This window comes from Gopherus flavomarginatus, chromosome 4 (genome assembly GCF_025201925.1).
Source record: "Gopherus flavomarginatus isolate rGopFla2 chromosome 4, rGopFla2.mat.asm, whole genome shotgun sequence".
NCBI lineage: Eukaryota > Metazoa > Chordata > Testudines > Testudinidae > Gopherus > Gopherus flavomarginatus.
The window spans coordinates 78,023,858-78,036,400 of record NC_066620.1 but is presented as its reverse complement, the minus strand read 5'-3'; the positions used below and the strand labels follow the sequence as shown (position 1 = coordinate 78,036,400).

Below are 12,543 nucleotides of genomic sequence, written 5' to 3'. Positions count from 1 at the left end.
GGGGGATGGGGAGCTGCCTCAAGGGGGGGCACCTCAGGGCAGGGGGGGGGAGCTTCAGTGGAGGTGGGGTGCCTCAGGGCAGGAGCGTGGGGGAAGGGATTGCAAGGTGGAAGTTTTGCCTAGGGCACGAAACATCCGTGTATCGACCCTGGTGGTAGTGAAAGAGATTCCTCTTTTTTTCCCCTCCTCCTTACGAGACTCTTTTGGCTTTGAGGGGAATCAATGTGGCTAACCTTTTCTGACCATTCAAGTGGGTAGTAATATTAGCCCCTCAGATTGTTCCTTTTGAACTAGCTATTTCATATACAGAAAATTTAAATAGCTTAACACCACATTTTAAATGTGACCCAGTAGGTGTGTTAAGATGTCTAACCCATTTAGTGTTAATAGATAGAGTTGTTTACAGCAGTTCAGCATGAAGCTGTTTCCATATTCATAGAAAATTGAGCTCATTTAAGCTTGCATTCAGTAAAACATGTATAATCTAAACTGACAATGTATTTTTACTTCAGATTTTCGTGTGTGTCTGTGTGCAGTAATTTCAAGGGACATATGCAGTATTAGAACCCAGATTTGTTTAAAGATAATACCTTCTTCGTGGTGGTATTTGCATCTTGAGTCAAGACATCAATAGATGCAATGTTTAAGTGGGGGGATGGTTTAGTGCTACTTATGTTTGCTGAAAAGATGAGTTAAAGGTTTTTTCCCCCAATAGCATTTTTGTTTAGATAACAGATGTTAATCTAAAAATATTCTGCTCTTTTGATAACTGGTATTGAAAAACATAGCTTTGTTACCTAATGTGTTCAAATAATCATCCTAAATTGGAGGGAACACATCCAATACAGATAGAGAGCATGATGAGAAATGCATGATGTTATTTTTGAATTCAGAAACCCATTTAATTAAACCGTTTAAAAAAAATCTTATTTAAACATTAAGACATATTATAGGCTTCAGACAATATACATATTTTTTAAAGTGGTGAGTAATTTACCAACGAATACTATATCTGTTTAAAATGACTAAATGGGAACAAAATCTTTAGCTAAGCATGCTGTTTCACTGAACAAATATTTAAGGTTAAAGTCCTTTGCTAAGACTGCCAACAAGGGTGCTGTTTCAAAGACCAGAGAATCATCAGGCAGGGGTGACACACTTATTTTCTTATCACTAGGGGGAGTTCCTCTGTCTGGTTTAAGACATAGTTGCCCAAATCTTCCAAAACAACTGGTTATTTTTGGTTTTCCAAGTTGACACTTTAAAAGGGCCTGACTTTCAGAATCAGGCCCCTCTAAGGTGTCTTAATTTGGGCACTCAAAAATCACCAGTTGCTTTTAGCAATTTGGCCCACTGTAGGGAAGTTGCATTGCTGTTGGCTCTTATTTCACAAACCCAATTAAAATTGTCTTAGAAATCTCTTTTCTTTGACTTACTGTGCATTAATGTGAAAACTGATCATTTGCTGCTTCTTGTGCCATGTAATTGTACTGTGTGGTCTTTAATTTCACAAGTATCCAGAAAATGGCAGGATTTGGTGGTGGCTGATTTTTCTTCTAATAAGAACATCGATCTGCTTTAACAGAACACTATTTTTTTGTTGTTTTACAGCTTGATTGGAAGCAGTGGTTGCTGCTCTGAAGAGAGAGGCAAAGACCTATCAAAAACTTGGGTGTCATAACTTCTCTGTTGTGCTTTGAAGCTGTGGGCCCATGGATTTGCTTTGTTTCAAGGCAGCTTCTGTTGTATACCAATCACACTGTACAAAAGGTGTACTAAACACAAAGAATATATTTCCTATTGAGAAGGCCAGTTACCTATATTTATTAAACATAAACAGAGGTGTTGTCAGTACAAGCAACATTTTTACATGAATGCTAAAATGCAGGGTGTTAAAGGGGTGCTAAGCAAGATGCATTATCACCATTATACAGTTGGTGAAAATAGTGGACAGAAGTTGGACAACTTGTCTGAGGTCAGAAAAGCAGGTCAGTTGTATAGCACATAACAGAACTGAGGTTTCTTGCCAGCCAAGTACCTGGATCCATTAGAGCATATAGTATTGTAGTGAAAGATAAGGAATCAAAGAGAAGAATAATTGGCATAATGAAGAGAAACGGCCTTCAGAACTATCAAATATTTTAGATTCGAAAAGTGAACATTAAATCCTAGGTTTTTTTTTTTCTTTCATGACATTAAACCACCTGATGTTAGGGTAATATGATTCTAGGATTGTACACTATCTGTAAAATCTCCCCAGTGAAATTGGAAAGCCTCAATATTTCAATATGTCTGAACAAAATGCAGGCTTCAGAAAACTGGATACATTTTGCAAAACAGCCTGTGAATATTTCATTTTGTTTAAAATCATTCTTCACATAGAAATGTTTGAAATGTCTTGCATTCTAATGTGAAAACCACATTTCATGACAAGCAAAATGCCCCATAATTCCAAATATTTGTTTTAGTAAAACTCTGGAAAATGATTTAACGGCTTTGTTGGATTGTGATGATTGTTACCGTTTTGGCCACAAATTGTATATGCAGCTTGTCCGTGCTAAAACTTTCTACTAATTTCATTTCTCCTGTGTTTCCTCTTCTCCTGCACTTGTTCCATCTATTTCTTGTAACAGGAACAACCTTAACTTTGGCCTTTCCTGATTTATCTGTTTTTAAATGGTTAACCATGCAACTTTTAATAGTCATTTTAGTATATATTTCTGCATTACATGTGAGTATGTAACTAATCTGTTTTTTTAGATTCTCCATTTGGCTAGACTTGTACAGCACTAGGATCTTGACACCTGACAGTATTGTCATCTGTTACGTACTTCGCAAGAACAACCTGCACAAGTTCAGAGCCTTCCATATTTTATTGGTGGCGAGAATATTTGGGGCACAAAATCCAGGGTTTAGTCCTATTGGAGGCAACCTCTGTTGAACTTGTGCCTCCATATACAAAGACCTGTGTTAAAATGTTTCTCTTCTGGCCTGGAACACTGTGCAACATTTGGAGCTCCATAAATGTCACTCCTAAATGGCCAGTAATTGATTTTTTTTCCAAATGACATGAGAGACTCTCTCCTGAGAAGCAGAACACCAACTCTAGAATACAAGTATCCCCTTTTGTGTAGTTCTAAAGCTAGGAGTTGGGAGACTTTGGTTCTATTCTTGATTCTGTGCCAGCTCGCTATGTGACCTTGAACAAGTTACTTAACCCTGTTGTACCTCATGTTCCCTATATGGAAAATGGTGTAACGTGTACTTGACTTTTGAGGGCCTGTGACAAAAAATAACTGTATAAGTGTAAAGTAGAATTTAATTATGTTTCTGATAGCAGGAGACTGATTCTAGAATGGAATTCAGGACTCCTGCGTTTGTATAGTACAAACTGCTAGGCTACTTGAGCCAGTTTGATATATTTTTTCTCTTTGAAGCCCTTTGAACAACAAGTAGTACTGAAACTTTAATTTGTATAATTCTTAAATTAGCGCATAGAGATTTATTTTTACTTGAAGGTTGATCTGCTGACTTGTAGGGTATACTGACAAACTTGATGTTTTTGGTGTCTATACTTGTCAAGCTCTTTATTTAAGGAGTTAGGTAAAATGTCCTAAGTTTGGTCTATTTTATAATCTTTGCAGGGCGAACTCTTCTGGAAAAACTGTTCAGCCAGCAGGAGAATGCCCCACAGGAAGAAGCAGAAAAACTATGTTCTAGGATCATAGCGATGGGGCTCCTACTTCCTTTCAGCGATTGCTTCAGAGAACCATGTAATCAGAGTGTGCAGCAGAGCACACCCACATTTGATGTAAGTTGCAGAATATATACTGTAGTTACTTACGAAAAATTTTAATTATCAATGGTTTGATACTTATCAATCTAGGAAAATTCTCCTCTTAGAGAGAACTTTTTTTTCTCCCCGAGATCAAGTGACTAAAATTATCATATTAAATGTGGGCAACTAAATTTAATGCTCGAGTTCATACATGTTCATGGCTGGATATACAAAATATAATGGAAATAATAATTTTTCCTTTTCCCATAAAATGGTCTTCCTGAAGATTTGAGGGCATAATGGTAGTGTCTGCCACATTGCTATACTGTAAACTGGTTTAAAAAAAAAAATAGCTACACCAACCCTCTTCTCTTTTTTGTAGGAAGGTATATATGGCTTTCTGCATTTCAATCATGAGATCATACTTGGTCTCCTGCAAGTCCGATGGTAGCTTCACTGGAAAACCAACAGTATACTGTTCTGGCAGTGCCAGATTAAGAAATGTTTGGGGGCCCATGTACAATGGCAATTGGGGGGACATCTTCCTTACTTCTGGGGAGAAGGGTTGGGTCCTATCTCAGACTCCGAGTGCCTGGAGTGTGTGTGTGTGTGTGTGTGTGTGTGTGTGTGTTGGAGAACGAGCCCACCTTGCCCTCACCCTGTAGAGGAACCTAGCTCCTTTCCCTACTGTTGTCACAGTGTGCAGACAGGGCTCTTACTGGCCCTAATTTCCTTTGTGTGTTTCTGCCTCCCTTTCTCCAACACCCCAAGATGGGGGCCCTGTGCAAATGTACTAAGTGCACAGTTTGATAATCTAGGCCTGCATGCTGCCAAGAAACTCCACAGAACTTCAGTGGGATGTCTACCCTAGAGTTTTTTTTTTACTGTGGTAGTCATAGATTTGTAGGACTGGAAGGAACCTTGAGAGGTCATCTAGTCCAGTCCCCTGCACTCATGACAGGACTGAGTATTATCTAGACCATCCATGACAAGTGTTTTTAGAACCTGCTCTAAAAATTTCCAGTGATGGGGATTCTACAATCTCCCTCCACAGTTTATTCCATGCTTAACTACCTTGTTAGCTTTTCCTACTGTCATAAGAATATAAGAATGGCCATACTGGATCAGACTAAAAGCCCATCTAGCCCAGTATCCTGTCTTCCAACAGTGGCCAATACCAGGTGCCCCAGAGGGAATGAACAGAACAGGTAATCATCAAGTGATCCATCCCCTGTCACCCATTCCTAGAACCTAAACTGTCCTTGCTGCAATTTGAGGTCATTGCTTCTTGTCCTATGCTCATAGATTAAATAGAACCATTTCCCCTCCTTCTTGTAACAACTTTTATGTACTTGAAAACTGTTATGTCCCTCTTAGTCATCTTTTCTCCAGACTAAACAATCCCATTTTTTTTATCTTCCCTCATAAGTTGTGTTTTCTAGACCTTTAATCATTTTTATTGCTCTTCTGTGGCCTTTCTCCAGTTTGTCCACATCTTTCCTGAAATGTGGCACCCATAATTGGACACACTAATCCAGCTGAGGCCTAATAAGCATGGAGTAAAGCAGAAGAACTACTTCTTGTGTCTTGTTTATGACACACCTGCTAACACATCCCAGAATGATGTTTGCTGCCTTTTTTTTTTTTTTTTGCAAGTGTTACACTGTTGATTCATATTTAGCTTTTGATCCACTATGATCCCCAGATCCCTTTCTGCAGTACTCTTTCCTTGGCAGTCTTTCACATTTTGTCTGTGTGCAACTGATTTGTTCCTTCCTAAGTGGAGTACTTTGCATTTGTCCTTATTACATTTCATTCTGTTTACTTCAGACCATTTCTCAACTTTTTCCAGATCATTTTGAATTTTAATCCTATCCTCCAAAGCACTTGCAACCCCTCCCAGCTTGGTATCATCCACAAATTTATAAGTGTACCCTTTATGCCATTATTTAAATCATTGATGAAGATATTGAACAGAACTGGATCCAGAACTGATCCCTGCAGAAGCCCACTTGACATGCCCTTCCAGTTTGACAATGAACCACTGATAACTATTCTCTGGGAATGGTGGTTGCTGCAATTCACCTTGAGTGACAGAGAGCCACAAGAAATTGTACCATATACATTTTTGGCAGCTCACAGCTTCAGTCCCTTTTGCTTTAAAATTTGTGCAGTGAACTTCCTCGGATTTCCTGATGACATTCTTTTCTGCGTGCATTTAAGAAAACTGCAGCAGTTAAGTTCCCCACATGAAAATATTATAACTGATCATTATTTGTTTTATTTTGTTCAAATTGGGCCAAGAAATAAGAGAAACACCATTGCTTATGTAAGCAAGATGATTATTCTGGAAGTCCTTCACCGATCATGTTGGTAAGAGGACAGAATAGCTTAAGAAGTGGTATCTGTGGCCAGCTATGGAGTTTCATGAGCATTTGTTTCAGCCTCATCCACATAAGATTTTATTGGCCTACCAAAACTGACAGTATTATTTTGAAACTAGTCATTAGACAATAAATACTCAGTATAAGAACCTGAGTAGAATAGATCATTCTTCCTGTAGTGTGGTAATGGCAAAATGTTCTCCTGTTGCAGCCTCAGTGATTGCTTTTTTTGTTAGAGCTTCTGTGGGAGAAGAGGCTAAGTACTATTTGGTCATTCAGGAAAATCTAATAAACAGGAAACTGTCTAGAAGATACATTTTAAGTTGTTCTCTCTCAGGAAGGAAGAGTTCTTCAGAATCCAGGCTTTCTGGATGCTTTAATTTCATATATATGTTCTGTAAAATATCACTCATAGAAATTATGACCTGCAGTACTTGTGTAGTGTTAAAAAAAAAAAAAAAAAAAAACACAAACAAACCCCCCCCCCAAAAAAATATACCTCTCACTCACATTCTCATTTGACCGGCAGATGTGATGATCCACAGGTCTTGAAGCTTGTTCTGCTGGTCCCCAAGCAATCCACATCCCTGCGGCAATCTGGCAGCTTGTTAGTAACTAGGGGGCTGAGTGGTTAATGGAAACCTAGCCCCACCAGAAGGGCTTGTCATAGCATTCTTTCTCAAATCTGAACCTTAGAGTCCAGGAATGAGATACTAGCATGAATTTCCCTAAGCTTAATTACCAGCTTAGATCTGATAGGCTGCCACCACCCAAAAATATAGTGTTTTGGGGCACTCTGACCTCCTCAACCTTCCCTGGGGACCCCAAGAACCCAGATCCCTTGGGTTCTTAAAACAAGGAGAACTAAACCATTCCCCCCACCTTCCCCCTCTCAGACCTTCCCTCCCTGGGCTATCCTGAGATACTGATCTAACCTCTTAAATCACCATACAGAGAAGCATCTCCCTTCCCTTCCACAAAGAGGCAAACAGATTCAAGGAAAACAGAGAGAGATTTTATCACTCCCTCCTCCCGTCTCCCCCACCTGTCCTGGTGAGTTATCCCAATTCCCTGGGATAAAACAAGGGAAACAGAGGGCTTGTCTACATCAGAAAGTTGCAGCGCTGGTGAGGGAGTTATAGCGCTGCAACTTAGGAGGTGTACACATCTGCAGGGCACCACCAGCGCTGCAACTCCCTGTTTGCAGCGCTGGCCGTACTCCCGTTTTGTCTCGGGTGTAGAGGATCCAGCGCTAGTGATCCAGCGCTGGTAATCAAGTATAGTCACTTACCAGCGCTTTTCTTGACCTCCGTGGAATAAGCAGGTATCCCAGCATACCTGAGGAAGCCTCTGGTAATCAAGCTGGTCTCCTTCCCCGGCTTGCTCTCGCGTTCCCCGAACCCCGAGCAAGCAGGTCTCCTTCCCTGAGGTTTGCTGGGTGGTTACGGGAACGCGAGAGCAAACCGCAGCGAAGCGGGTCTCCTTCCCCGGTTTGCTCTCGCGTTCGCCGAACCCCCGAGCAAGCAGGTCTCCTTCCCTGCGGTTTGCAGGGTGGTTCGCGGAACGCGAGAGCAAACCGTGGCGAAGCTGGTCTCCTTCCCCGGTTTGCTCTCGCGTTCGCCGAACCCCCGAGCAAGCAGGTCTCCTTCCCTGCGGTTTGCAGGGTGGTTCGCGGAACGCGAGAGCAAACCGCGGCGAAGCTGGTCTCCTTCCCCGGTTTGCTCTCGCCTTCCCCAAAACCCCTTGAAGCCGCCCAACAGCGCTGCAGTGTGGCCACATCTAACACCACTTGCAGCGCTGGTTGCTGTAAGTGTGGCCACTCTGCAGCGCTGGCCCTATACAGCTGTAACAACCAGCGCAGCAAAATTTTAGATGTAGACATGGCCAGAGAAAAAACAATCAATCAGGTTCTCTAAAAAGAAATCTTTTAATAAAAGAAAGGAAAAAGTAAAGAATTCTCTGTAACTTCAAGATGTAACTATACAGGGTCCTATAGCTTACAGACACCAGAAAGAGACTTCCCCCCAGTACTAATACAAATCAAAATATTCCCAGCAACTACACATATAAAAGTTAACCAGCCAGATCCACAAATGCAAATAGTGTAAAACAATTAAAAAAGCCTAAACCGCTTGTTTTACTTACTATATGAAAAGAAACTTAGAGAGCCTGTAGTAATGTCTGGTCTCTCTCAGACCCTCCGAGAGAAGAACAAAGAACTCACACCCAGACTTCTCTCCACCCAGATTTGAAAGTATTTTGTCTCCTGATTGGTCCTCTGGTCAGGTGTTGCAGTTTCCTGCTTGTAACCCTTTACAGGTATAAGAGACATTAACCCTTAACACTCTGTTTATGACAGGGCTGCCTATGGGAGTCGTGAGTGGAGGAGTGCCTAGCCCCATTGGTTGGTCTGGCTGTGCTATTTAAGCAAGGAGACACAGGAAGTTGTCTATGCAACTGGGTGAATTCCTGGCTGGCTGCTATATCAGACCCTGCTGTCTCACTTGACTCATCAGCTCTGCTTCCTGCCTCACTTCTGATTCCTGACCCTAGCAGGGGCGGCTCCAGGCCACAGCACGCCAAGAGCATGCTTGGGGTGGCATGCCGCGGGGAGCGCTCTGCCGGTCGCCGGGAGGGCAGCAGGTGGCTCCGGTGGACCTCCTGCAGGCATACTTGCGGGAGGTCCACCAAAGCCACAGGACCAGTGGACCCTCCGCAGGCATGCCTGCGGGTGGTCCACCGGAGCCGCCTGCCACCCTCCTGGTGACCAGCAGAGCACCCCCTGCAGCATGCCGCTCTGCTTGGGGCGGCGAAATGTCTAGAGCCACCCCTGGCTCCTAGTCTCTGATTCCGTTTCCAGACCTGACCCTTGGCTCAACCTCTGATTCTAGCCCTGACCCTTGGCTCAGGTTATTGACTCTGACTCTTGCTCTGACCACCCAAGCCCTGCTCATGACTGAAGCCCCTATTCAACTCTCTTCACCAAAAGAGTGGTTCATTTGACTTGGTCTTGATCAAGCACTGCTCTCTCTCTGATCTGTCTGCCAAGTTCCCCTTTCTAATCATCACCTCATCTCTTTCAAAGTCACCCATCAGCCCCCGGTTCCATGCCCTATCGCTTGGCATTTCTGTGACTTCAGTCCACCGGTGCTGATTACTTCTCACCTACTCATCCCTTTCTTCCTTTGCTATGGTTGTTCATTTTCTTCAATTCTAGGTTCCTCCATCCTTGACTCTCTTGCACCTTTCTCCCATCACAATGTCTGCCCTGGCTAACGCCTAACATCCACTCCCAGGCTGACTTCCTCAGTTACAGCAGCAAAGAATCCTGTATCACCTTATAGACTAACAGACGTTTTGGAGCATGAGCTTTCGTGGGTGAATACCCACTTCGTCGGATGCATGTAGTGGGAATTTCCAGGGGCAGGTATATATATATGCAAGCAAGCTAGAGATAATGAGGTTAGTTCAATCAGGGAGGATGAGGAAGTGGGTATTCACCCATGAAAGCTCATGCTCCAAAACGTCTATTAGTCTATAAGGTGACACAGGATTCTTTGCTGCTTTTACAGATCCAGACTAACATGGCTACCCCTCTGATACTTGACACCATGCAAGGCACTGCATTTAGCCATATGGAGTGGAAATCCATCAACCTCATGAAGAAACTTGCACAAATGCAGACAGATATTATCTTCCTTTCCAAATGCAAACAGATGGACATCATACCAAATGGACTAAAGGTCAAAAATCCACTGCTATCTACATACCACACAGACCACAGTGAGAGATTATGCCATACTCTATCAAAGAAACTGAGGAACCACCTGATCAGCATCCTATACAGCAAACAGGAAAACATCAAAAAAGAGCTCTCCAACCTGGAGATTCTCATTAATAACCAAACTTCCATACAAACGAACTTCACTAAAATAGGACAGGAGATCTACATTACTCACTTCACCTCTCTACAAAGGAAAAAGGACTGTAAGCTGTCTAAACTCCTACCTGCCACATGGGGCCACAACCATGGTACCCCTAACCCACCCAGCAATATCGTCAATCTATCCAACTACACACTCAGGACAGACTTTTCTTCTGGGCTATCTCGGGGACTCTTTCTGCCCTGCCACCCCCGCCAACATGATACAGTTCTGTGGCGATCTGGAAACCTAATTTCGTCGTCTCCGACTCAAAGAATACTTTCAGAACACTGAACAGCACACTGATACACAGGTACCCTCCCACCAACAGCACAAGAAGAAAAACTCCACATGGACTTCTCCTGAGGGTCTAAATGACAGTCTGGACCTATATATTGAATGCTTACGCCAACGTGCAGAGGCAGAAATTGTGGAAAAACAACATCGCTTGCCTCATAACCTAAGTCGTGCAGAACGCAATGCCATCCACAGCCTCAGAAACCACCCTGACATTATCATCAAAGATGCTGGCAAAGGAGGTGCTGTTGTCATCGTGAACAGGTCTGACTCCCAAAAGGAGGCCGCCAGACAACTCTCCAATACCAAATTCTACAGGCCACTTTCCTCAGATCCCACTGAGGAATACACTAAGAAACTGCACCATCTACTCAGGACACTCTACACTAACACCGGAACAAATCAACATACCCTTAGACCCCCAACCAGAGTTATTCTATCTACTATCCAAGATCCACAAGCCTGGAAATCCTGGACGCCCCATCATCTCGGGCATTGGTACTCTCACTGAAGGACTGTCTGGATATGTGGACTCTCTACTCAGACCCTATGCCACCAGCACTCCCAGCTATCTCTGTGACACCACTGATTTCCTGAGGAAACTACAATGCATTAGTGACCTTCCAGAAAACACCATCCTAGCCACCATGGATGTAGAGGCTCTCTACACAAACATCCCATACACAGATGGAATACAAGCTGTCAGGAACAGTATCCCTGATGATGCCACAGCACAACTGGCTGCTGAACTCTGTGCCTTTATCCTCACACACAACTATTTCAAATTTGATGACAATATATATCTCCAGATCAGTGGCACCGCTATGGGCACCCGCATGGCCCCACAATATGCCAATATTTTTATGGCCGACCTGGAACAACGCTTTCTCAGCTCTTGTCCACTCACGCCCCTTCTCTACCTATGCTACATTGAAGACATCTTCATCATTTGGACCCATGGGAAGGAGACTCTGGAAAAATTCCACCACGATTTCAACAGCTTCCACCCCACCATCAACCTCAGCCTGGACCAATCTACACGGGAGGTCCACTTCCTAGGTACTACAGTACAAATAAGTGATGGTCACATTAACACCACCCTATACCGAAAACCTACCGACCGCTATGCCTACTTTCATGCCTCCAGCTTCCATCCCGGGCACATCACACGATCCATTGTCTACAGCCAAGCACTGAGGTACAACCACATCTGCTCTAACCCCTCAGACAGAGACCAATACCTACAAAATCTCCACCAAGCATTCTCAAAACTGCAATACCCACATGAGGAAATAAGGAACCAGATCAACAGAGCCAGACATGTACCCAGAAGCCTCCTACTGCAAGACAAACCCAAGAAAGAAACCAACAGGACTCCACTGGCCATCACATACAGTCCCCAGCTAAAACCCCTCCAACGCATCTTCAGGGATCTACAACCCATCCTGGACAATGATCCCACACTTTCACAGGCCTTGGGTGGCAGGCCAGTCCTCGCCCACAGACAACCTGCCAACCTGAAACATATTCTCACCAGTAACTGCACACCGCACCATAGTAACTCTAGCTCAGGAACCAATCCATGCAACAAACCTCGATGCCAACTCTGCCTGCATATCTACACTAGCGACACCATCACAGGACCTGACCAGATCAGCCACACCATCACCGGTTCATTCACCTGCACGTCCACCAATTTAATATACGCCATCATATGTCAGCAATGCCCCTCTGCTATGTACATCGGACAAACTGGACAGTCTCTACGGAAAAGGATTAACGGACACATCGGATATTAGGAATGGCAGTATACAAAAACCTGTAGGAGAACACTTCAACCTCCCTGGCCACACAATAGCGGACCTTAAGGTGGCCATCCTGCAGCAAAAAAACTTCAGGACCAGACTTCAAAGAGAAACTGCTGAGCTTCAATTCATCTGCAAATTTGACACCATCAGCTCAGGATTAAACAAAGACTGTGAATGGCATGCCAACTACAAAACCAGTTTCTCCTCCCTTGGTTTTCACACCTCAACTGCTAGAACAGGGCCTCATCCTTCCTGACTGAACTAACCTCGTTATCTCTAGCTTGCTTGCATATATATATACCTGCCTCTGGAAATTTCCACTACGTGCATCCGACGAAGTGGGTATTCACCCA

General features: G+C 43.4%; 1 protein-coding gene across 2 annotated transcripts in view; it reads left to right on the top strand.

Annotated features, from left to right (window-relative positions):
* Nucleotides 1-12,543, top strand: part of FMN2 (formin 2) — a 234,538-nt gene that overhangs the window by 24,615 nt on the left and 197,380 nt on the right. For both annotated transcript variants that reach the window (XM_050950369.1, XM_050950370.1), the window contains exon 2: nt 3,645-3,811. In XM_050950369.1, the coding sequence (XP_050806326.1) occupies nt 3,645-3,811 (167 nt within the window). The remainder of the gene's footprint in view (nt 1-3,644; nt 3,812-12,543) is intronic.